The 25,719-nt window shown below is 53.1% G+C and overlaps 1 protein-coding gene across 13 annotated transcripts in view; it reads left to right on the forward strand.

Annotated features, from left to right (window-relative positions):
• Window positions 1-25,719, forward strand: part of MAPK8IP3 (mitogen-activated protein kinase 8 interacting protein 3) — a 53,626-nt gene that overhangs the window by 12,360 nt on the left and 15,547 nt on the right. For 5 of the 13 annotated variants that reach the window (XM_087449376.1, XM_087449368.1, XM_014793582.2 and 2 more), the window contains exons 2-9: window positions 3,450-3,570; window positions 6,280-6,350; window positions 6,666-6,757; window positions 10,788-10,811; window positions 13,822-13,966; window positions 17,738-17,987; window positions 18,695-18,797; window positions 19,037-19,155. In XM_087449376.1, the coding sequence (XP_087305502.1) occupies window positions 3,450-3,570; window positions 6,280-6,350; window positions 6,666-6,757; window positions 10,788-10,811; window positions 13,822-13,966; window positions 17,738-17,987; window positions 18,695-18,797; window positions 19,037-19,155 (925 nt within the window). The remainder of the gene's footprint in view (window positions 1-3,449; window positions 3,571-6,279; window positions 6,351-6,665; window positions 6,758-10,787; window positions 10,812-13,821; window positions 13,967-17,737; window positions 17,988-18,694; window positions 18,798-19,036; window positions 19,156-25,719) is intronic. The other 8 variants (XM_014793580.2, XM_087449369.1, XM_087449377.1 and 5 more) reach the window with 5 other exon arrangements.

Consider the following 25,719-nt stretch of genomic DNA (forward strand, 5'->3'; position numbering starts at 1 on the left):
CTTTCGGAAGGCGAGATGCTTATTCAAAGAATAAGTAGAGGGCCGGCCTGGTGGCTTAGCGGTTGAGTGTGCGCGCTCCGCTGCTGGTGGCCCAGGGTTCGGATCCCGGGCGCGCACCGACGTACCACTTCTCCGGCCATGCTGAGGCCGCGTCCCACATGCAGCAACTAGAAGGATGTGAGACTATGACATACAACTATCTACTGGGGCTTTGGGGAAAAAAATAAATAAATAAATAAAAATTAAAAAAAAAAAACAAAAACAAAGAATAAGTATATAAGTGATTCCAGGATGATTCTCAAGTTAATCTAGAAGGATAAACAAGTGGAAAAACAAAGATGTTGAAAGGAAGATGTAAGAGGGTGAATATATACCAGCTGTTAAAAGATACTATAACACTACAAGTTTAAAAAAACCTTTGGTACTGGCTCAGAAATAGACTGAAATATCTACTAGAATTTAGCGTATGATAAAGGTGGCATTTCAAAGCAATGAGGAAAGGATAAATTATTAAGTAAATAGTACAGAAGTAAGTAAACTTCTGTACTACACACACACAGACTACATCCTGGGAAAGTACTTACAGCACATAAGACAGACAAATTCTCAAATAGGTGTAACAAAATTCTTTAGAAAGCATTAATAAAAATAGGAACAGGAGAGTACAAAGTTGGACAAAGAACATAATGAAAGAAGTGGTATATATGTTCAATAAATTTATGAAAAAATGTTCAATATCACTAGTAATCAAGGAACTGAAAATTAAGGCAAAAGGCAATTGTGCTATGCCCTTTTCCCCCGGCAGACTGGCAGCGCTATGGTTAAGCTGTATGCAGAGACAGTGGGAGCTCTGGGAAAGGGGACCTCCCCACCTTGTTGGAGGAGTGTGAGCTGGGATACACATCTGAACAGTCAGGCCTCAGCACTGTGGACCACAGCCTTAGATAGCAGGAAGCCTTCGGGCAGATACACAAGTAGCAATGATGTAACCAACATGTAAAGCAACCCAGAAGTCCAGTAGTAGGAGATCGAGTGATCACGCTATGCTCTGCACGCACGTGCTCACCACGGAGCACACACCTACTAGAAATGGATGTGGGAGTGGGGCCAGCCCTGTGGCGTAGTGGTTAAGTGTGTGCGCTCGCTGCTGGTGACCTGGGTTCGGATCCCCAGCGTGTGCTGTTGCACGGCTTGTCAGGCCATGCTATGGCAGTGTCCCATATAAAGTGGAGGATGGGGACAGATGTTAGCCCAGGGGCAGTTTTCCTCAGCTAAAAGAGGAGGATTGGCATGGATGTTAGCTCAGGGCTGATCTTCCTCACAAAAAAAAAAAAAAAGAAAAGAAATGGATGTGGGAGAATACCATCCTGATGTAGAAAGATGTTCCAATGTAAATGAGTGAATAAGCCAGGTCACAAGATACTGTGCACAAGAGATCCCACGTCTGCCCTACACACTCGCTTACATGCACGCTCATGCACAAATCTGAAAAGAGATCACACAGTTTTAACCGACTCTCTCTGGATGGTAAGATTATGATTTTTTAAAAAATATTCTTCTTTTTACTTAACACTCTCATCTGATTTGTCTACCAATCATGTTGTTTAAGTAATTCTTTTAATTTTTTTTGAGTAACAAATTAAAAGTATCCAATTTTTAAAATATCCTTATCAGTCAATTAATAGCATGTTTATTCTTCATATGCTAGTTACATCCACAGTCATTCAAAACCACTTATTTTTATTTTTTGTACAGCTGCACCACTTGTGTGCATTTTCCTGGCTTTTATTTTTTCTTCATTTTACTTAAGTTGTGTGTGATGTCATTAATAAAAGACTTTTTTCTGATGCCGCTCTTCCCTGCCTGCCCTCCCAGTCCTTTTGATCACCCCCCCACCCCCGTTTTCTGCCCTCCCAGTCAGTGCACAGAATGAGTCATCCTTAGGGCAGGAGCCCAGAGATTTGCAGCACAAAGACCTTTGAGAAGCTGTTGTAGGAAGAAGCATCTCTGGGCTTGGTGTTGGGGTGGGGATGGGTGCAGTTGTTATGGGAAATACAGCCATGGCTACCACAAATTCATCGACTCTTCCAGACACCCAAAACCTGAAATCAACCATCAGTTTGATATTCCCATCTCCTGAGAAACTTTATGTCTTAACAATCCAGCTGATATTTATGTTTCCTACAAATGAAATTTCTTAATAATATTCCAGCTTCCTACTCAGGAACACCTAAAATTGAGGTGTTAACAGCTCCCCCTCAGGGCTGTTGTAGGAATTACAGCTGGTGGTAGCTGTGCTGCTGCCTAACCTGGGGCCCTGCCAACCTGGACACCGGGGGCGGTGCACGGCAGCCAGTGCCCACTCCTCCCCCTCCACCAGAGGCCTGGCTTCACTCTGTGGCTTACAGTGATCTCCCCCTAAGACTTTTCAAGAGTTGCTTTTTGTTTTTGGTGAGGAGGATCAGCCCTGGGCTAACATCCACGCTAATCCTCCTCTTTTTGCTGAGGAAGACCGGCTCTGCGCTAACATCTATTGCCAATCCTCCTCCTTTTTTTTCCCCCCCCCAAAGCCCCAGTAGATAGTTGTATGTCACAGTTGCACATCCTTCTAGTTGCTGTATGTGGGACGCCACCTCAGCATGGCCGGAGAAGCGGCGCGTCGGTGCGCGCCCAGGATCCGAACCCGGGCCGCCAGCAGCGGAGCGCGCACACTTAACCGCTAAGCCACGGGGCCGGCCCTCAAGAGTTTCTTTTATTTTGCAAAGTGCTTTCTTTTCACTTGATTTGATAACACTTTTATTCAGAAACTTCATACTAAGGTGAAGATTCAAGCTCTAGACCATCACCCACCCCCGCAGCCTTTTTTCAAGAAGAGGAGCAATACTTTTCATTGCTAGTTATTCCAGTAATGGTGGCATCCTGAACTGACTGGTGATTGAAATACAGGTTAAGAGAAAAGTGGACTTGACCTCTTTTAGATGTTTAGTATTGAAGGAGTAATACTACTCTATTGCAAAAGGACCAGCTACGTAATTGGTGGGGCCTAGTGCAGAAAGGGAAATGCGGGGCCCCTTGTTCAAAAACTATTAAGAATTTCAAGATGGGAACAGCAGAATGTTAAACCAAGCATGGGGCCCTTCTAAATTCAGGGCCCTGCTGACTTCCCAGACAGCTGATCAGAAGGTCATGGAGTTCCCCCTCTTGGGGATCTCCTCCTGCCCACCTCTCATGGTACTCTGTGTCAGGTTTACCTGAAGAGGGTGGCAGGCGGTGTGATGTGAAGAGAAGCCAGCTCTGGATGGGGAGACTGCAGCCTGGTCCCAAGCCCAAGGTCTTGGAGAGTCTTTCACCTCTCCGTCCTTGAAGCCCATGGCCCTTCTGTGCGGCGCTGCTGTCATCTGGCCATCCCACATTCATGACGCCTGCTCTTTTCCTTCCTTCCTGTATAGAAATTCATTGAGTTCGAAGATGCCTTGGAACAAGAGAAGAAAGAGCTACAAATCCAGGTGGAACACTATGAGTTTCAGACGCGCCAGCTGGAACTGAAGGCCAAAAACTATGCAGATCAGCGTGAGTAGCTAGCAGGACAATGAAAGTGCCTTTGAATGCGTCTGTCATTCTCAGACTGATCCCGGCCGGGAGGGATGTTGAGAGCCTCTGATAAAAGGACTGAGAAAACCCAATGAGAGCCTTATTTCACGTTCACTGTGACGCCTTCAGCCGTTTGGTTTCTTTCTTTACACTGCTGTGTGTTTCTGTAATAGGCCTCAACTCCCCCGTGGACGTAAATAAGATAAATAAATAAGGCCCCTTGGATGACATAGCACTTCTGCTTCATACTGCAGTCTGACCCCACATTCACAGATCCTTGATCCTTACGTGGTCCTTCAGAACAGAGCTCCCCGTTGCCATGTGGGCTCTCGTCTGTACATGGCTGCGCAGAGATTGCTCCTCCGTGACCTGGAGGTTGAGCCTGCTGATGGAGCCCCACGTGGTGACAGGTCCTAGGAGGGGCGCATGGCTGACCCAGGGTGCCTACAGGAACATCCTGTTCCTTGCAGGAGAGGCAAAGCAAAGAGGTTTTGATTATTATTATTGTAAGAACTATTATTTAGTTTTCAGAAGTTTTGCTTAAACTAAACTGTCGAAGTTATAATGACCTGTGTAATTTCAGTTTTCTGTAATCAGTGGTGTTAACTATTGAGAAGAAGTTTGCTGCTTTACCTAGTTAGCTTAGAGTTAAGATCAAATCCAGAAAACAGTGGTTTGATTTGTTGGGCCCAGCCCTATCCTAAGCCTTCAAGGCCATTTTGCTAAGGCCAGTAACGCACGAGAGTGTTGGCGAGTCGCAGGCCACCAGTGGGTAGGGGCTCACATATGCACATACATGTATAAACCTTCTAGTGTTTGCAGAACAGAAGCAAACCAGAGGCCCGTTTGAGGCCCAGAGACAAACCCTTTCTGTAATTACACAGAGTCTGTAATACTCCCCTTGCTTAGAATACTTTTCATTATGGAACCTGTTCAGCTCTTCTCGGAAGGGAAATAGTGGAGACTCCAAATTCCAGGCTGACGTTGTTCGTTTGTCGGCACCAGGAGCAGGGCCCAAGGAGAGAGGGGAATGAGCCTCTGGTTCTTCCAGCCGGGCAGTGGCCTGCACCTGCCCCAGCAGGGAGGTCAGGAGAGGTCCTGTGGCTGCGACCCTGCAGGCCTCTCCAGGGACTGATGCTCCCAAGGCCAGAGCAGAGGCCAGAGGTCAGACGTACCTGGTGTAGAGTCTTCCTCTGGCAGCTAATTTTTTTTTTTAATAGTTTATTATTTATTTATTTATTTATTTATTTTGTGAGGAAGATCAGCCCTGAGCTAACATCCATGCCAGTCCTCCTCTTTTTGCCGAGGAAGACTGGCCCTGAGCTAACATCTGTGCCCATCTTCCTCCAGTTCATGTGGGACGCCGCCACAGCATGGCCTGACAAGTGGTGTGTCGGTGCGCGCCCGGGATCCAAACCCAGGCTGCCAGCAGCCCAGCGCGAGCACTTAACCGCTACGCCATGGGCCCGGCCCCGCTGGCAGCTAATTTTGTGTGTTGTGTGCCGGTGTCTAGGAGCACGTCAAGCTCCTGAAGGGGAGACTGAGCCTTTCCTCTGCTTTGTGCAAACACCTCGCTGCTGCTCGAAGTGTGGTGCCCAGACTAGCAGCATCAGGTCACCCAGGAGCGTTAGAAATGCAGACTCTCAGGCTTCACCTGTCAGGTGGGGAACGGCCTTAACACGGTGTTGCCTCCAAGGACACTGCCAGGCAAGCTACACTGCAGTCATGGAACGGGAGAGCATATGGACTGAAATAAGACGTTGAATAGTGTCGTTTGTTAAACCCATTTAAAACAGGCACCATGTTGAGGACAGGGGCAAGTGGTTTAAGGCCACACTGTGTTAGTCCCTGGTTCCTCAACTCTCACGTGTCTTGTCTCTCACTCTACACAGCGGCCTTCCCCACGTGGGGGTCTACAAGGACAGAGTTGATGTTTGGACAAAGGGCCACAGGCAGCAGGTGTCTGAGGCTGGTGGCACGCTGGATCTGTTGGCAGGACGCAGGGCCGGGTTACCAGATGCTGCCGTAGCTCTCCAGTTACCCGCTGAGTGGTTGTGCGGCTTACCTGCATTTCTTGGACAGTGCACTTATGGGGCCGGGGGTGCTAGCCTGGGTATCACCAGGGGCTGCCAATTTAGGAATGACACCCCTGCCAGCCGGAGGTGGGCATGCTCATGACTTGGTCTTTCCAGCCCTTGGTACATGGGAGGGACACGTGTGTTCTGTCACATGTTTCAGATGTTTGTTCAATTTTTAATACATCATAGAGGTGACTTGCTTATGATTTCTGTCTCTTTCCACAAGCCACTTGCTCACTCCGTGCCTACACTTGACACATCCTGTGAGTTTTGCCTGCATCTCAGAAGCTGCTAGCTGACTTAAGCATGGGTAGTAACGCTTTTGTGGGTTTCACCCATCCTGTTTCTCTTTGTAGCAGAATTGAATGTCCTCAAATAATGCAGCACACACAGTGCACCACCCCAGACGAGTCAGAATCTGCGTGCTAGTGTCCCTAGGGGGTTCTCTCCTGATGGTAACGTCTCTGAGCTTGAGGTGTTGCTGCAGGTCTCACAGGCATCAGTTTGTCCTGGAACCCTCTTCTTGGTGGGCGGGTGGGACCAGCAGAGAAACGAGGCGCCACGGAAAAGCAGGTTGTGTGGTTGACAAATAGCGGTTGTGTTTTTCTAGTCTCCCGGTTGGAGGAACGGGAGTCGGAGATGAAGAAGGAGTACAACGCTCTGCACCAGCGACACACAGAGGTAGGTGCCCGGCCCTGACCAGTGTCAGCCTCCAGCACAGAGGCCGCATGCAGAGCTGAGCCCACGAGAAACTGGCTGCAGCCTGACTCGTGTGGTTGGCTGCCGACCTGGGGTGGCCTTTCGGCCTCTTCTTTTTCTGGTGATCTACTGCCCAGCCTGAAAGCTGTCGGCCCTGTGCTGCCCCGACTCCACCCCACCGAGCTGTATCTTTATTTCTGTCAGCGCAGTGGGTCTGGAAATGCTGCAGGTTAGAGAGGGGAAGGGAGAGGCCTCCATTAGCAGAAATTACTCACGCAGAGGTTTCCTTCTCCGCAGATGATACAGACCTACGTGGAGCACATTGAGAGGTCCAAGATGCAGCAAGTTGGTGGAAACAGCCAGACCGAGAGCAGCCTGCCAGGGAGGAGGTAGGCAGGGAGTCAGAGCCTGCAGAGTCTAGTGGTCCCTCCTCCCAGGTGCTCTGGGTCCGGGAGACAGGAGAGCTCTCTGGAGAGCTGCATCCTCCTCCGGACTCGGGAAGAGGGGCGTTGGTCAGAGTGTGTGATGTGAGCAGGACCGTGTGCTGAGATTTCCCCAGGTGCCAGAGCAGGCTGGCGGGGGACGTGGGTGGGCCTTCTGCTGGCCCATGTGCAGGGAAAGTTGTGCACAATCGGGCCTAATTATTCGCAGATTCCGTGTTGGTGAATTTGCCTACTCACTACAATTGATCTGTAGCCTCAAAATTGGCACTCACAGTGCTTCTGCGGGCATTTGCAGATGCGCACAGAGGGGTGACAACTGTGAGTCACCCAAAGTGCACGAGGCCAGCTGAGGTCAAACAAGGTGATGCTCTGCTCGCTCGTCTCAGCCTCGTGCAGATATGCCCAGAGGATGGAGATGGGAGGAGTGGCACAGTGTTGTGCAAGATGCTCGGATTCTGGGGCTCTTCAGGGGGATTTGAGGCCAAGCCCTGGCCCTTGTTTGTGGGGCAGCCTCAGGCAGGTCAACAAATACTTCTGCACCTCATTTTCTCTTTCGTAAAATACAGCAAATAGAATCTCCCAGGATGAGTTAGGAATTAAGATTCCAATCTGTGCGAGATATGTATCTCTCTCTCTCTCTCTCTCCATATATATATATATACACATACATACATATATGTACCTATTTCCCCTGGGAGCAGCAGTTCAGGATTCACTAATCCAGTGTTCTCGGTGACTTTGTAGAACATTACTACCATGAATCACGGGAATCAACTGTATGTGGGTGCAGAAAGGGCCCAGGACATCTTGGTGGCTGCTGGATGGAGCCACATTCCTACTGCAGGGCAGGGTGATGCTGGCAGATGTGTTCCTGCAGGCGAATGCCTACAGCCCCTAGTCATGTCACATAAAGGCCTTGTTGGCTGCAAAAGTGTTGTTTGTGCCTCTTCGGTGGGTTCTGTCTGCAAAGGAGAAGATTCAGCCCCTTCCACTGCGGGCATCGTCAGGTGCTCTCTGGGCCGCCTCAGGCAAAGCTGTTGTAGTCCTGTACTTGCGTCTTCTGATTGGAAAACAGAAATGCTTAGTATGTATGCGAAGGCCTAGCAGGACCTGGGAAGAGTGGTCATCGAGGGGACGACCAGCACATTTCTAGACAGTGTCACTGCTTTGAGCAGGAGTAGGGTCTACACCCATGTGGGTCTCCCTTACTGGGAAGTTTGTGCCCCAGGAGAAGGAGTCACAGGCTATTCCCCAGCTGACCCCTGCAGTCTGTGAGAATTAGGTGAGAGAGTATGTATCAAAGAGTTTGTTAAACTATAAAACGTTTTGCACATATTGTTTCTGGGTCAGGTATATCCAAAGGTGGGAAATACTGACCTCCAGGCTGCCGGTTCACAGGTTAGGAGATCTTCTCCCAAGCACACTGTGAACTCCTCACTCCTGGCTCTCAAAAGCTGCCGAGGGAATTTCTAAGTAACTGCGTCTGAATGCTAACCTGGAATCGGGGGGCCTCATGTTGATTTTTGGAGGAAGTTGGGTGGGGCCGTCTGAGCTGCCGGTGCAGTGGCTGGGCGGTTTGGGCATCTCTGGTGAGATCTGGGCACTTGGCCAGTCCCTGAGAGCTGCGGCACTCTGGAGCCTTCGGGCTCTCTCCCCGCCTCCTCCCTTCAAGGCAGGAGCACCTGGAAGGTCACACAGGACAGAGCCCAGGGAGAGGGCCGCAGTTTTCCTGTCCAGGGAGGTGACCTCTGGACTCAGGACTTGGAGGCTGTGAGCATCCAGGGTCCTAAGTCACAGTGGTCACCACTCTGGGCCCCAGGAACACTACAGAAATAGGCGTCCTCAGAACCTCAGGACGGTATGGGCTCAGCCAAAAATAGAAGCTGCCCAGGCTGCAGGCCAGGCCCTGGATCCACCCACCATGGGCCCAGCTGGTCCTCCAATTCCTCCTCTGTGTGGAAGAGGCACCATGATTGCAGGATGAGGTGTGCTTTTTGTGGACATCTCCATGTGCGGTAGCGGCAGGACCTGGTCTGGGAACCTGCTGTCGAGATGTGGCCCTGAGCGGAGTCCGGACTGAGCATGGCACTGGCCCCTCCAGTCTTCCCTGGTGCTCAGAATGCGGCTCTGGCCCCCAGGGCAGGCAGGCCCGTGGGACGGTAGCTTCCCTGACCATGGCAGGCCCTGCCCTTCTCCTGGTCAAGACTACTGGACACACACGAGTCTGGTTCACAGGGTCCCTCTGAGGCCCCTCAGCAGCTCTTGAAGGCTCTGTGTTGGAGCTCTCCTCCTCCCCAGGGAACCCAAACAGGCTGGTCATAAGAATCCCTGTGACCTGTTTCTAAGGGATGGGTCTGTGAGTCTCTTCTGTCCGTGCTAGCAAATCCAGATCCTGCTGCCTGGCCATAGCCATTTGTCGCCTCTGGGTGGGACGGGGCCTTCAGTGCCCAGTGTGGTGGAGGGTGGAGGCGGAGGGTGGTGCCCATGGAGGGTGGTGCCCCATCAGAGGCTTTCCCCACACCAAGCCAAAGCCCACAAGAGTCCCCTCATTTGTAAAACGGACCCCCTGGGTCCAGGCGAAGGAGGAGCTCTGGTCTAGATTTCTGCTGAGCCTGGTTTTCCCGACCTGATCTTGCCAGAGGGATCCCTGTGGCCGAGGTGTGCACGGCTGTTGTCTTGAGGCCCTCAGTGCTCTCTGTTAGCAGACCTTCTCAAGCCAGTCTCCACTCGCCTAAGAGAGATGCCTGCCTGCAGGAAGGAGGCGCCTGGGGCTGTCAGCCACCATCCTCCTGTGGTCCCTTGGCCATGAAGAGGAGGGTGCTGCTGTGGGGTGATGCCTGGAGCAGTGCTTTTTGGGAAGCACGTCACAGGGAGCAGAGGGCAGTGCTGCATGTCTGGGCGGCCCCCATCGCCCCACTGGCTGGCCGTTGGCGTCCAGCTTCGTCACCAGCCCAGGGAATAGGTTGTCCCATGGGAGCTGCAGCAGTTGTGTGGAACTCTGGGCTCCTGTCTTCCCTGCAGCCGCTCCCCCGGGGCCCAGACTCACTCGAAGCTGATGTTTCGAGGGCCCACCATGCGTATCTGGCTCTATCTGCACCGTTTCCTGGTGAACAGACGTGGACGGTAGCTGCCACCTCACGTTTCTAGAGGGAACACTGGTAGACACAGAGAAAACATAAGCCTTCTTACTTGCGGGGCGTTGGCCTTTGTAGGGCTCAGAGGGTCAGACATTCCTTTGTGGCCTGTGCTGCTGCTGCACTGGGGAGGTTAGGAGCAAGGCCCCGCCCCACCATCCTGGCCCACTCTTCTCTGGGGTGTACCCATTCCTGCCACAATTCTGCATCCTTTGGGGATAAATATGTATGTCTACCCAGCTTCTTAGCTCAGACTCTCCATCTCCCACCATGAGGGCCTCATCCTTAGTGCTGGGGAGCTGCTGGTTGCTGCTAAGCCGTTGCTGCTAAGCCGAGACAGGCGTTTTCCTTCACTCCTGGCTTGGTTTTCTGAATCTGTGTCTTTAGAATAGACTCAGTGTGGGCGTGAAACACCTGGTTAGTGTGCTTGGGCCCATGAACGTGAGCATGTGTGTGACCATGTGCTCTGTCACTGCATGCCTGTGTGCCCGTGTGCTGGGAGCTCTCTGGGAGAGGACACGTGCCCACTGCCCCGTGCTGTGTGTGTGTGTGACCTGCTGCCCTGCTGCCCAGGCCCTGTTTTGGGAACCTCTCGTCCAAGCTAAGAGGGTCATGTGTGTGCGCGTCATGCATCTGTCGTGTGTAGATGTCTGCAAGTTTCATCATCTGTCTGTTTCAGTGGAGGGGAGTGTGGAGTCGGTGCCTGACTGTTCTCTGTCGTCACACACTTACTGCCCTTGTGAGCACACATGCAACCCTTACTCTCTAATGCTGTCTTTTTGTCTTGCCCTCTGTGCTGTCAATGCTGTGTGCTGGCCCTTGTGTCTGTTGCTGGCCTGCAGTCCTCGCCAGTCGTGGAGGAAAAGGTAAAGCCTGCGGCAGTGTGGGCACTCCGGGGTCCCTGTGGTTTTGGGAGACTTAGGATGGCTGGCAGTTCCTCAGTCCACTTGCAGTGATGTTGTGGCTCTTGACGTGGCATTTACAGCCACGCCATTGAGGATGTAGCAGTCTGGTCCCAGGTCTCTGAGCCCCAAAGTAGGTAGTGGTACAGGGGCCCCCACTCAGCAAACGTCCACCCTGTCCACAGACTGGACCTCATGTCCAAAGCCCTGGGCTGGCACTGCCATGGGAGGCAGTAGGTGGGGTGGAGACCCTGCACACCACACTCTGGTGTCACACAGACCTGGACTCGTAGCCTGGCTCGGTCACTTAGAGCCCTGAGCCCAGACCCAGCGGCATGACTGTGACCCCCACAGGTGGCATGACCTCTGTGGGCAGTGTGACCCCCTCAGGCTGCGGCCTCTGAAGTGGAAAAGCATTGGCATCTTCCGAGTTAGGGGGGTGTAAAAAGAGGACGTGATGGCCAAGTTTCGGACAGGGCTCTGGGCCATCAGGCAGCAATGCCCAGTGAATGCTCACGAGGCTCAGAGAGCAGGCCCACTCACGGTTCTGCGGGGACCAGCAAAGAGACGATGAGACTCAATTCCTGGTCAAGATTTCCATCACGGGGCAGCAGCCTGGCTGTCACCAGGCGTGGTGTGTCCGAGCACAGAGCTGTGGAAGCGGGTGATGGACAAGTGTCCCCTCCCTGTCCTTTGAGGCAGGAGGCCCCACACTCTGCCCCTGCCGTCACCCTTTAGTATCTGGTAACAGCCAAGATCGCACTTGCCTGGGGCCGAGGGACCCGTTGTGTGCATTTCACCCGAGGTCAGAGCCACGTGCCAGGAGAGGGGTTCCCTGTACCAGCACTGGGAGCCCGATGGAGGAAGAGTGGGCAAAGGACGTGACTGGGAGCCCCAAGGGAGCAGATGGGAGTCGAGGCCTGTCCGTGCCACAGCTCTGGAGGCCTGGTCCCTCTTCCAGGGATACGCTGACTGCGTGGTGGCAGGTGCCTTCCTAGACGCCTAGGAGCCTTGTGGGCCATTGTCAGAGAACAGCCCCGGTGAGGGCTGAGCTGCAGGCCCGCTGAGGTTCTGATGGATCTTTCCAACTCCATGTCTTCCTTAGGATCTGAGTTTCTTCAACTCTTAAGTGACAGGCTGAGACGTGTCTGAGGAAGTGTCCTCTGTCACCGGGGATCAGGGCTGTGTGAGGCACTTGAGATTGTCCACAGGGGGCCGGCCCCGTGGCTTAGTGGTTAGGTGCGCGCGCTCCGCTGCTGGTGGCCCGGGTTCGGATCCCGGGCACGCACCGACGCACCACTTCTCCGGCCGTGCTGAGGCCGCGTCCCACATACAGCAACTAAAAACTAGAGATTGTCCACAGGAACTGCCTTCCTGAGTGGCCTCGGCCCTGAGTGCGCCCCTTGGTCAAACCCCACAGGTGTCGGTAGCCCCGGCCCCTTGGGAGCACCCTGCTCCTCTGGTTGGGTCCCTGCCACAGATTAGCTCCCAAGACAGCACAACCAGGTCCCAGCAGGTCCAGGGGACCCTGGTGTGCAGGAGGCATCCTCTTCTGAACAGGACAGATGAGCTGGCCATGGAGGGGACGAGGCAGGACTCTGACTCACAGACTCTGTGTTTTCCTCCTGCTTCATTCCAGCCCCTGCCAGCCCCCAGAACTGTGTGGGGGCCTCAGCTAGAGAGGCCCCCTTCGTAGAGTCGTGCTTTATGAAGCTGTCTCCCTGGCCATAGTAAGTTCTAGTCAACACTGGCCACGCTGTTCTCCTTCTTCGTCACCTGCATCCTCCAAGCACCCTGAGGAAGCCCACCATCTCTCTCCAGAACAGTCTAGCCTCTGGACCCGGCTCTTTGGGACCCCTGAGGTGGCCCCCCACCACCCTCTCCCACCGCAGTCTCTGGGGTTCGAGTTCTGAGCGTGAGAGGCTGTGGTGTGAAGGACTCTAATTCTTGGCCTAAACAGCTCCGAGTAGCGTGGGCTCCAGTGGGTGACAGTCTCTGAGGTGCGGTGTGTCTGCCCCGGGGCAGGGCGGGGAGCTGGCCTGGGATCCGTGCAGCCTGGTGTCCCATTTGAAGCATCTGACGGAGGAAGGTCTTGCCCTCACCGTTCCTACTGGCCCGTGGGGCATCTTTTCGGGGACTGAGCCCACACAGGCGGCTTTCAGCTCTGCTCTGACAACTCCAGGCTACCACAGTCCCAGTTTCCTAGCACAGCTTTCCAAGACACCCTGTCCACGCTCCCGTGCTCCCTGACGACCCGGAGGAACTGCGTGGAGCAAGAAAAAGGTGCCCCCATGGGCTGTAGGGGGCACAGCAGCCCAGCAGCAGGGCGGGGCTCTTTACTCTGTGCCTGTCTGTTCAGACATCTCACAGTGAGAAGGTCTCATGAAAAATAGTGAAGGAGAGGGGCGGGGCGAGGGACAAAGAACAGGGCAAGAGGATCAATTCCTCCGCCTGGCCACGGGGGCAGAAGCAGGGCGACGGTTACAGGGTGGGGGGGTGGGAGGGCAGGTCTGGGCTCCATGTAAGGAAGACCATCGTCGTAAAAGTCGCCCTCAGAGGAACCGGTCACTGCTGGCCAGATGCCAGAGGGCCGTCACTGGCACTGCTGTGGGATCCCTTAGCACACATAGCAGGGGTCTGTTTAAATCAAAATAACTAAACATGATCACGCGTAACGGAAGGGGAATGTTACACGGGATCACAGTTCAGCAGAGATTCCCTGAGTGCAAACACATCTGATTAAAGAGCGCCTGCAGATGGAGGGGACAAGAGGTCCCTGTGAATGAGGGGCTGCCCGGAAGGTCACGCCCTCCCCGCAGCTGACCTCTCACTCCTCAAGCCAGGCAAGCGACGTCATTTAGAGCAGCTCTGTCTGCGGAACCCGACTCTGCGTGTCCAGAACGCGTCTTCACTTCTCGTTTTGGGAGCCACCGTCTAACGATGGCTTCCTCTCCTTCTCTCTCTCACATTTCAGCAGGAAGGAGCGCCCCACCTCTCTGAACGTCTTCCCCCTGGCCGACGGCACGGTACGTGCACAGACGGGGGGCAAGCTCGTGCCTGCGGGGGACCACTGGCACCTGAGTGACCTCGGCCAGCTGCAGTTCAGCTCCAGCTACCAGGTTTTGTCACCGTGCTGTGGAGTGAGGGTCTCCTTTCCCGTCGCCCATGTTCATTCAGGAAGGCCCCGTCTTTGCACACAACCCTTTGCAGCTTCCCTTGCATTAGTCGGACCTCTCTCCGAGGTGTGGCAGCAGTGGACAAACCAGACCAGCTCAGGAGGGTGTGAGCTGCAGACCGGGCCCTCTGCGCCCAAGGCTGCTCCCTGTGTGGCCTTGCATTGGCACCTTCTAGTCCAGGCTAGACCCCTCTGCCGCCAAGGTGTGCCCATCTGTTAGGGCTGAGCTTAGTGACGTCCTCCAACACACCCCAAAGTACAAGCCTCACAGCCGGACCAGACTCCAGCCAGGGTGCGTTGTACTGCGAGTATCTGAGGTTTGCACGTCAACTGGGAGCAAGTCACAGGAGACAAGGAGTCAGCTTCTCTTCTCTAGGCTGTTCTAACCTGTCCAGGCTCACGACTTCTAGGTCTCTAAGTTTGAGAGGGCAGACATCCTGGGTGCCACAGCTAACCAGGGAGTGCACCCCAGAATGGGGGGCCCCGAGAAAGCCAAGGGCAGGAACTTTCCATGGCACCTCCCTCGTTCAAGGCCCCTGGTCACTTGCTGCCAGTTTTGGTCTGTGAGCTCTGCCTCTCTGGTGAAGGCAGGCAGTGGCAGGACAGGACACTGGCCCCATTGCTGGTAAGGATGCCACCCTCGGGTGGAGGAGGCGACCCCAGGTCTGGTGGATTTTCTGCAGAGGCCGTCAGAGGACGCCTGGAGGAGACAAAGTGGCTCCGCCACTGGGCTGGGCTGGGCTGGGCTGGTAGATATGGGGCCCAGACTTCCCTGGAAGTTTCCTTCCCACTGTAGCTCCTTGCCGACTGTCCTTCTGCCTCTAAGTGTCCAGCTTGCCTGCAGGAGGTTGCTGCAAGCTGTCAGCTCTGTTGGGAAGCGACCTCAGTCGCTCTGCTTTTGTTCCGGGGAGTAAGCATATCTCTGCAACATTTGACCTGGGCGCTCACCCGCTGGTTATCGGCTGTCCTGCCAGTGTGTGGGGGCTGGGCAGAGGGCAGAGGCCCGGGGTCCCAGCTCTCCCTGTGGCCTGGCTTGGCCATTTAAGCCGCCTGCCCACACTCGCTGTCACTCATACACAAACTAGGCCTGCAGCTGGGCTCACCCCGGGAGCTCCTGAAGAAGCCACACGGGCCTCAGAAAGCTGTGGGGCCTTGAGGACTGCCCCTCATGCCCCTGTGAGCCAGCTTTTCTTCTCGGACGTCTCTTCTTTATTCTACTACATTCTCTGAAACAGTCTTTCTCTTAATAAATCATAGTGTTTTATGTTTTAGGTCATAGATTTGTTTTATTTTTTTTTTTTCCTAAACAATTATATTTAAGTTCTTTTTATTTCATGTTCTAGGTTTTAAGGTTTTTCTAATTTCTTAATTTTTTTGTTGTTTTTTGTTTTGTTTTTTGTTTTTGTGTACTGTATTTTCAGTGTTTTAACCAAACAGTTGTGGCTACTGTGGTGAGGAATGACCGCTAAGAGTTTGGGTTCTTTGCATTTGGAGGTCACTGCTACACGTTGATGTTTAGGAGGTTGAGAGGTTTGCCTTTAGGTAAGTGGTGGCCAGGGGGAGTGTCCGTGGGTAAGTGGTGGCCTGTAGGGTAGCGAGAGCTAGGCTAGCTTGGGGGAGGCCTGGCCCTGCTGTAGAATTTCCCATGGTGGTGACTGAGGTCAAGGAGGCCCACCAAAAATCCACAGAGACAAGTTTGCCAGTCATGGACAGGCTGCGAGACATGGCCATTAAGGAAGGTGGACTGGAAAACCAGTGTGGTTCTGTGAGGCAGGCACTCACACTCCTGGCCTCCCCCGGTCTTCAGCGAGTTCCGGTGCGTGTAGTCTCCTGCACCCATCTCTCCTCGAGTGCTGCATGGGGCCGGGGGGTAGCAGAGGTGCCTCTGGCATGTGGGGAGGACAGCACTTGGGGAGCCCCAGTACTAAGGCTGTCAGTGCGCGGTGCCGTGAGGAGAGGATTTTTCCTTCTCAGACTGGCCCTAAGCTGTAGAACCCAACCCCAGAAGGAAAATTTGTACAGAGGTGCTCCTGGGGGCAGTGCACGGGCTCCCACTCAGGGCTTCCCACCCTCGCACATCAACTGTCCGGGCCCATCATTCTTGGCTGTGGGGCCGTCCTGTGCACCATGGGATGTTGAGTGGCACCCCCAGCCTCCACCCACCCCTAGGTGTGACAACCACCAATGTCTACAGACATCACTAAGCGTCCCCTAGGGACACAGCCCCCTGGGTTGAGAACCCCGCCTAGAGGAGGATGTGGAATGGTGCGATTCCTGCTAGAAGAGTCTCCAGAGCCTGTCAGATGAAGTCGTGATTTGCTGTCCCAGGGAGAGGCAGTGTCCTGCCCCAGGCCTGGCAGTGACCAGACAGGTCAGGGAAAGGCAGATCGCAGAAATTTCCCAACCAGCTCTGACTCCTGGGCATGTAGAGGCGGCCGCAGGAGCCCGGTCAGCCCTTCCTAGTTAGAAGTGGGTGTAGGTTAGTCCCGGCGTTCAACCAGCTTTACAGAGAGGGCCAGACACCTCTGTCGTCATCTCCTTCCCTGTTAGAAAGTTCTCCCCAAGTGTGCCCTCTGGGGAAACCATATGACCCAGTGCCGTCAGCCGATGGGATGTGCACCATGAGCCAGCTCTCAGCAGTGCCCCCCCGCAGGACCCCGAACCCCCTCCTGAGGCCATGCACCTTCTCAGCACCATGAAAGAGGGTAGCAGGGGCTGAGGGAGCTGCCGCCCAGAGCCACTCAGGGGTGAGTTGGGGGTTATCATGTCAGTTAATAGAAGGGTGGGGGCTTTTTATTGAGATTGTGCAACAGTTTCATTAGGAAAGACTATAGGGAAAGAATGTATATGTTTCGTGTCCCATACTTATTCCAATAGAGTGCTTTCTCTCCAGGGAGGTGCGTGTGGTCAACAGTTGATTGTAGTTTTTAATAATCTGGTCTTTTTTCACTCCCAGAATATTTTGGGGATGTCCCGTTCTGTGGAAGTGGAATTTCAGTTTGTTTGTATTTCTGTGGATATTTTGGGCAAACTTTGGTCCATTTGAGCCGTGGGGGTTGAGCATTACACGTCCCCTGGCATCTCTCTCTTTGGGAGGCCACGGCAGGCAGATCAGGGAGCTGCGTGCCCCTTCACAGCCCCTGACTGAGGCCAGGGCGGGAAGCAGGAGACAGGAGCAGGTGGCACCAGCCCACGAGGGCCGTGCAGCAGAGTGATAACTTGATCAGAAGGCGTGCTTGGCCTGGTCGACCCTCTCCCTGGTCCCTGTTTAGAGCCCTCTGCCCCACCCTGGGCTGCAACTTGTTTCTCACCACCCGCCAGCTGCAAAGGGTTGCCTGCCATGTCCATGTAGCTTCATGTCCATCACACGTGGCATCGTTGGGCTGTCCCAGGAGTGTGCAAGCTGAAAGCCCTGATACAAACCATTTAAATAAGGTGGCAGCTGCCTCCGGAAAGCCAGTAGCAGCAGCTGGATGAGACAAGTGACTAGGCCAGGAGGAATCAGCCTGACGGGGAGCAGGGGTCCTCCTGTCCCTTCCAGTCCGGGCGTGGAGTGCTGTTCCATTGTGGCCAAGTGGCAAAGAAACCGGGCAGGGAGGCCTCATGAAAGTGGCCGAGGCCCTGCTGACCCTGCGTGGTCTGCCTGGGCTCACCTGGAGCCGTGGGGGGCGGCGACCCGCATGACGAGCCCTCTCTTCCCCATGTTTGGCCCTAGTGTCCGAACGACGAGATGTCCGAGTCGGGCCAGTCCTCGGCGGCTGCCACGCCCAGCACCACAGGCACCAAGTCCAACACGCCCACATCCTCTGTGCCCTCGGCCGCGGTCACGCCCCTCAATGAAGGCATGCAGCCCCTGGGGGACTACAGCGCCGGCACCAAGAACAACAGCAAGCGGGCTCGGGAGAAGCGCAACAGCCGCAACATGGAGGTCCAGGTCACGCAGGAGATGCGGAATGTCAGCATAGGTACCGCGGCTGCGCTCCCTGGGCTCTGGCCGCCGCCAGCTCTCCTGCCTTCCCTTCCGTAGGCAATTGCTCTTCCTGCCACGGATTTCAGTTTTGGTAGATGTATTCCTCGGCTTGGGCCACCGTAACAAACTCCGCAGAGCAGGCGGCTGGACCACAGATGTTAATTTCTCCCCGTCCTGGAGGCCGGAAGTCCAGGGTCAGGGTGTCAGCAGGGCTGGTTTCTCCTGAGGCCTCTGTCCTCGGCGTGTAGATGGCCACGTCCTCCCTGTGTCCTCACATGGTCGTCCCTCTGCGTGTGTCTGTGTCCCAATCCCCTCTTTTTGTAAGGACACAGTCACACTGGGTTAGGGCCCACCCATGGGGCCTCATTTTACCTTAATCACCTCTTTAAAGAGCCCATCTCAAAATATGGACACATTCTGAGGTCGTGGGTGCTGGGGCTCCAACACGTGAATTTGGGGGACACAACTCAGCCTCTAAGAGTAGATCCCTGTCACCCAGCAGACACAGTCATGAAAAGGAGGCACAGTTCTGGGGGACAGGCCCCATCTGGCTACCAGCATGGGAAGAACCCTTTCCTGGCAGTCCCTGCCTGGCAGTGGTCTAGCATGGGGTCTCCACACATGGGGCCAGAGGGCAGCATGAGTAGTGCAGGGAACTGCTGGGCACCCTCCTGACCCCGTGTTCCACTGTGTCCCCCCCAGGCATGGGCAGTAGTGACGAGTGGTCTGATGTTCAAGATATTATCGACTCCACCCCAGAGTTGGACATGAGTCGGGAGCCCCGCTTGGACCGCACGGGCAACAGGTACTTGCTGGGCTCAGGGCCCCGGGGCCCGGTGGGCCCGGTGTTCATGGTAGGAGTCTGTACCTTTGGTGAAGGTGACCCCCAAAGCCTCTCGTGGTGGGAGACCTGCCCGAGGCCCTGACACAAGCAGTGTTAGCATTGAGTGGCCCCGTGGGGGGTGTTAGAGGGTCCCCATACTTGGTCCCTCGATGCTGCCTAGTCACTCTGCCCCCCACCCCCCACCCCACATGTCCTCACAGCCCGACCCAGGGGATCGTGAACAAGGCTTTCGGCATCAACACTGACTCCCTGTACCACGAGCTGTCGACTGCGGGGTCCGAGGTCATTGGGGATGTGGACGAAGGGGCCGACCTGCTAGGTAAACACAAGCCATCCCCGCCATGACCCCAGGGCCCTGGGGCTCGCTGTTGTTGGTTTTGTTTGTAATGAAAGCAAAGTCTCTGTTAGCTGTGAGTTAGGAATTTGTTTTCACAGTTTTATTGAGATATATTTCACATAACATAAAACTAGCCCACTTAAAGTGTACAGTTCAGTTAGGATCTCACAGAGTTGTGCAACTAACTTGAGAACATTTTATCACCCAAAAAGAAACCCATGTCCATTAGCACTCAGCTCCAGCCCTGCTCTGAACCCCCTCCTCCGGGCAGTCCACTTTCTAGGAACGTGTTGGGAGGGTGGCCATTGCCAGTTCCCCCACTCGGTGAGGAAAATGCCAGACAGGGTGAGTGCCCCTCCTCGAGCCCTCAGCCCCACAGGTCGCCACCAGAACTCACCACCCGGGTCTGAAGCAGGTGCAGAGATGGCCCGCCCGGAGTACACGCGCTCCTGGTCCTCCTTCCTGTCCTGGGCCGGGCTGGCAGCACGTAGAGCGCCCAGCTGAGGCTGTACACATGGCTCTGAGGCCAGGCTGTGGCCCTCAGGTGTGGCAGGCAGGAAGCTGGACGCTGTCTCTCAGCGAGGTTCAACCTCCGCCTGACATCAAGCCTGTGTCTGGATCCCAAGCCTTGAGACGTGGCCTTGTCCCCAAAGCCCTGCTGTGAGACAAGAGCCCCAGGGCCTCGAGCACCTTCTCCCACTGAGCAGCCAGAGAGGTGGGCCTCAGGGGCGGAATGTGGCCGTGTGGTCAGGGGAGCAGTGGTTCTGGCTTGTTCTCTCCCCACACCCCGTTCCTCTGGGGTGGCTCCCAGGGAAGGTACTTCTCGTTTCTCGTGGCTTGGGAGGGCACTGCCTCAGCTGTACGCAGTGAGGCGGGGGTGGCAGCGATTCTCCTTCCTGAGTCTTTGAGGGCTGCCTTCTGACGGATTTTGTCACCTGCTGCCTGAGGAAGCCGAGCTGCCTCACACCCAGGAGATTTTATTGCCAGTCTTTCTGCTGCTGTCACTCTCCCCTGATCGGCACTGATGACCTTCTGCCTTCAGGGCCTTGAGGGCGTTTCTGGGCTTCGTGCTCAGCCCTTCTGTGGGGACAGCGCTGCCCGGTGGGCCGCAGAGGAAGGGGGCCATCTGGCATCGTCAGCCTGGCGTATTCTCAAGTCCTTTGCTTGGGGGCCTGCCTCTTGACTCTCTTCATGGGTTGATTGTCTGACCTGAGACGGGGGCACCTCCAGGGGGCATAATTATCTGGGCTTTCAGCACAGGCACCACCTTGTGCCTGAAGTGGAAGTGTTTTCAGCCAGTTGTTTAAATTGTGGTAAAATACACATAACTTAAAATTTACCATCTTACCCACTTTTAAGTCTACGGCTCAGTATTATAAAGCACATTGATACTCAGTGTGAAAGACTGAAAGCTTTTTCTCTAAGATCAGGAACAAGATGAGGTTGCCCACTCTCAGCTGTATGTATGTTTAATGGAAGTTTTCTCATAAGTGTTGTAAAAACTATGTTTAAAAATATACAGAAACTATTAATAACTCAGAAAAAATCTAAGGGCAATCAGTTTTAGTATTTTGACATCCTTCTGCTCTTCTTTACATAGTTTAGATAATACTATACCTATTCTATTTTCAGGTATTTTCTTATTTTTGGAAAAATGACACATGCTTATATAATATTCAGATAATATTAGAAATTGCCAAGAAGAGTAAAGACCAAAGGAGCCCCCCATGCCGTGATGAGTCTTTTCCTGTCCTGGTGACACCCTGCAGGCACCACAGCACACACATGTGTACAGGGGACGAGGGGTCAGGTCACGTCTGTCCTTTTCTCTATGGTGATGTTCACATTTCCCTGAATCACCAACATTCCTCTACACGTTTTAACTTCATTTCCTTCGTGTGGCTGGAGAGTGCTCAGTCAGGTCTCTCTTAGTTCCAATTCCTGGGGTTTGAATCCTGCTGTCATAGATACCTGTGGGTGGAAGTCTTTGCCCACATCTCTGGTGGTTTCTTTGGGACAGATGTCTAGATGTGGGGAGCCCAAGGTAAAGGTGTGGACTCTTGAGGACCGGCTGCACGTTGCTCTCCTGATGGTGCTTCCTCTGGGTTGCTATCACACCAGCAGGGGCCAGCAGGGGCCGGGCCGCTGTCCTTTCAGACAGTGGAAGCCGCTGGGCTGGGTGTGGCCCTGGGAAGCACACATCAGTAGTTTGAAGGCGCTGGGCTTGAGGCTGTAATGGGCAGTTGTGCCCATTGTATGAGCTCCGAAGGAGCGCCTTTCTGCCAGGGCCGACCTCGGAAGCTGTGCAGGGCCTGGCAGGGGAGGGCACTGGACAGCGTGTCCTAGGAGAGCACCTGGTGGGTGAGAGGGCCTCCTGTGTGCTGGAGAATTTACACAGCAGGTCGCAATGCGCTCTTGAGCTTTTGAGAATTTGATAGAAATGTAAAAGTCTTCTCCCTAGAAAAACACACGGGCTTTCAACATTTTGCATTTCCATGTCGGGGTCTGTGGGCCCTGCTTAGCATTCCTGCTCCTGGCCAGGAGCGCTGGAGGAAGTCTGAGGTGCATTCAGGGACCGTCCACCAGCAAGGAGTAGGAGACAGTAGCAGAGGGGGGGCAGGGCGGGAACCCACTGCACTTTGTACCTTTCTGCAGTCTTGTCATGTGACAAGATTCTAACACTCAGCATGCTCATCAGGAGGAGTAATGCCAACATTTTATGTCACGTTAATCCATCATACTGCTAGTGTCCCCATGTTATAGATGAAGAAACAGGTCAGGGAGGGTGAGATGAAGCAGGAGAGGTAGGACTTGAACCCAGGTCCAACCCAGAGTGGCAGCCCTGACTTTGACGCCCACTCTGCTTTTTCTTAACAGCTTTACTGAGATGGAATTTCACAGCATACAATTCACCCACTTAAAGTGTACAATTCAATGGCGTTGAGCCTGTTCAGAGCTGTGCAATCATTACCACATAATTTTAGAACATTTCACCCCCAAAAGGAAACCTGTACCTGTTAGCAGTCACTCTCCGTCCCCTCCCCCAGCCCCTGGCACCCACTGTTCTCCCTCCTGTCTGTACATTTGCCTCTTGTGGACATTTCGTATCAGTGGGCCTTTTCCATCTGGCCTCTCTCATTTAGCATAATGCCTTCGAGTTGCATCCGTGTGGCAGTATGTGTCAGAATTTCATTCCTTTCTATGGCTGAAGTGTGCTCCATTGTCTAGACAGACCACACTTCATGTCTGCATTCAGCCACGCATGGACATCTGGCCATCTCCGCTTCTGGCTGTTGTGACTGATGCTCCTGGCTGCACTTGGTTTCCTCACATGGTTCTACAGGATGACCAGAGCTGAGTGGCCTCCTTGCTACCAGGTGACTCTGGGTGGCATCCGTCAGTCCGTCCTGTTGGCCGGGGTCTCCTGCCGTACCTTGTGGTCCCAGGCATGGAGCTGTCCTCCTGCTGCAGCTCCCGCTGGTGCAGCACTGGTGGTAGGCCTGCTCTCTCCATGTGACCGTCCCCTCCTTCCTGCCTCAACGCCCTCGGGGCTGTCAGACTAGCACGTGGCCTCCTGTGGTCTTTGTTGACTCCTTATTCAGGTGACATCGCTCTGAATGTCAGTGTCATAACAGAGTCTCCATAAATAGTGATGAGAGGAAAAAGCAGAGAACTAGAGAGTGCACATTAGTGAGTTTTACCTGGAGCCCACATTGACTGAATCAGTAATTAGAGATGGGGTTGCTAACTCTCAGTCAGATGTTGCGGGGATCCTGGAAGGGAAACGACGTCTGATGAATCTCCTGGGGTCAGTTCACTAGAACAGGGGGTGCCTGACGTGATCTTTTCATGAGAAGGCCTACCCAGGGCATCTGATGGGTCTTTGTTCTGAGGAACTGGAAATCATCCCTTTTCTCCTGTGGTGACAGAGTGTGAGTCACTGTGCACTCGGTACTCCGCTGCAATACTTGGCAGGATGGTGGCCATGTTGGGCACCACTTAGTTCTGGTTGGATCGAGCCGTCGCTCTTGGGAGTGAGGGACATTTTGGTGCCTTTCCAGAGCCTGAAGCACAATGGGCATGTGAAGGTCGGCAGCCCTGTGGAGTTGAGGAGGGGTCAAGTGCTCCTGCCATCTGCAGATGGAGCAGAGGAGCCTGCTGTCTGTCTGACAGGGTGGGAGAATGCGCTGGGTCCCAGGGCCCGTCCCCGGAGTCTGGCTCAGCTAGAGCAAGTGTCAGTGACAGGACTCCTGGTCCCCCATCACCGTGTTTCTGAAGACGTCTGTTGGAGGAGTGAGCACGTGACCCTAAGCTCCTTGTGTGGCTGCTCAGCGGGAAAGAGACTGGGGCAGGGGGTGGCTCTGTCAGTCCTGGCTTTATGACAGTTTTCACAGTGGGATGATCCTGTAATTTCAGAAACACGTTGATGCTCTTTCTAAGCTATGAGATGAACGTGTCTTAAGGTGGTCGGCACGTTGATGCCGGCACCCCCAAGCTCTAAGTGCCTCCATTGGCTGTTCCATGTGTCTCTCGGCATTAGACTGTGAATTCCCTTAGCAGAGAAGGAAGGAGAAGGACCTAGATAGGCATTGATTATTATATTTCGTCACACACACCACCACCCATTGTAAGATACAGCATTATTTTAGAAATCACCAAGAAAGAAAAAAAATTGCTGCAAATCAAACTAAACATGCCATTGATTGTACGACCCATGTACAATTTCAGAAGAGCTAAGGTGGGAAAAATATGTGTCTTAGAATTGACACAATTGAGGGGCCGGCCCCGTGGCTTAGCGGTTGAGCGCGCGCGCTCCGCTGCTGGCGGCCTGGGTTCTTATCCCGGGCGCGCACCGACACACCGCTTCTCTGGCCATGCTGAGGCCGCGTCCCACATATAGCAACTAGAAGGATGTGCAGCTATGACATACAACTATCTACTGGGGCTTTGGGGGGAAAATAAATAAATAAATCTTTAAAAAAAAAAAAAAAAGAATTGACACAATTGAGGAGTAAGGGAATTAATACTTGTTGACTGCTTAGCAGGTGCCGGGTACTCCCCCAGGGAATTACACAACGAGCCTGCACTAAGGAGATTATGTCTCCCTTTCACAAATGAGGAGACTGAAGCTCAGAGAAGCTCAGCAACTTGCTCTGCATCGCTTAGTTAGAACCTGAAGTTCTGCACAGGCTGGTCCGACTTTCATTCTTCTCTGCTGTGCCAGAGTCAAGCAGCAGGTCCCACCACATGGTAACCAGACCTAGAAAATGTCTAGAAATAACCTTGATAAATAGACAAACCTATGTAAAGAGAATTAGAAAACTGAAGAAGATAAAAGCCTGAGTAAATAGAGAAATACAACACCTTCCTGGATTTGAAGACTGAGCTCTGTCAGGCTGTCTGTCAGGTGACATCACAGATCAGCCCATCGTTCATACGTAAATTCATTCAGTGCATGTAAAAAGACCCACAGACTTGGTTTTTTTCTGGAACTTTATGAATGGATTCTGAAGTTCATCCAGAAGAGTAAATGTGTGAGAATAGCCCAGAAATTTTTGAGAAGGAACAAGGTTGCAGGATTGCCATTCCAAGTATCAAAGCATTTCGTAAAGCTACAATGATAGAAGCAGGCAGCTCTGGGACAGCAGTAAACCAGTGACTCTGAGTTCACAGTGTGAAGAGCTGAGGACAGACCTGGAGGCATGTGGGAATTCATATATGACAAATGCAGCATTTCAATCATTGGAAAATAGGTGGATTATTCAATATATGGACAAGATTAGTTGACTAGCCTCTTGGGAAAAAATGAAGCTTGAGCACAACCTCACACCATACACAAAAGTAATTTCTAGGTGGATCAAGGATACTAGAACTGGAAGAGAATATTGGAGGGTATGTTCATAATCTGGGCCTCTCTGCATGGCCATAGCCATAGAGGAAAATGTTGAGAGGTGTGGCTACATGAAAATTAAGAATACAGTCATGCATTGCTTAATGACGGGGATATGTTTGAGAAATGCATCATTAGGTGATTTCATCCTTGTGCGAACATCATAGAGTGTACTTACACAAATCTAGATGGTATAGCCTACTACATATCTAGGCTATATGGTGCTAATCTTAGGGACCACCATTGTATATGTGGTCTGTCATTGACTGAAACATCGTTATGCAGCACGTGACTGTATATATATATGATATCCATCATTAAAATTAAAAGAAGTCAAGTACAATAGAAAATGGACATGGGACTGGCCCAGTGGTGTATGTGGTTAAGTTCGCACATTCCGCTTCAGCGGCCCAGGGTTCGCCAGTTTGGATCCTGGACATGGACCTACTCACCTCTCATCAAGCCATGCTGAGGCGGCATCCCACACAGAAGAGCTACAACTCTACAACTGTGATACACAACTATGTACTGGGGCTTTGGGGAGGAAAAAAAAAGAAAAAAGAAAATGGACAGAGAACAAAATAAGAAATTCACAGAAGATACCAACAAACATACAAAAAGATGTTCATCTTTAGGAATAATACAGAAATGAAAAT

This window comes from Ceratotherium simum, chromosome 26 (assembly GCF_057802395.1).
Source record: "Ceratotherium simum simum isolate JZ-2026a chromosome 26, ASM5780239v1, whole genome shotgun sequence".
NCBI lineage: Eukaryota > Metazoa > Chordata > Mammalia > Perissodactyla > Rhinocerotidae > Ceratotherium > Ceratotherium simum.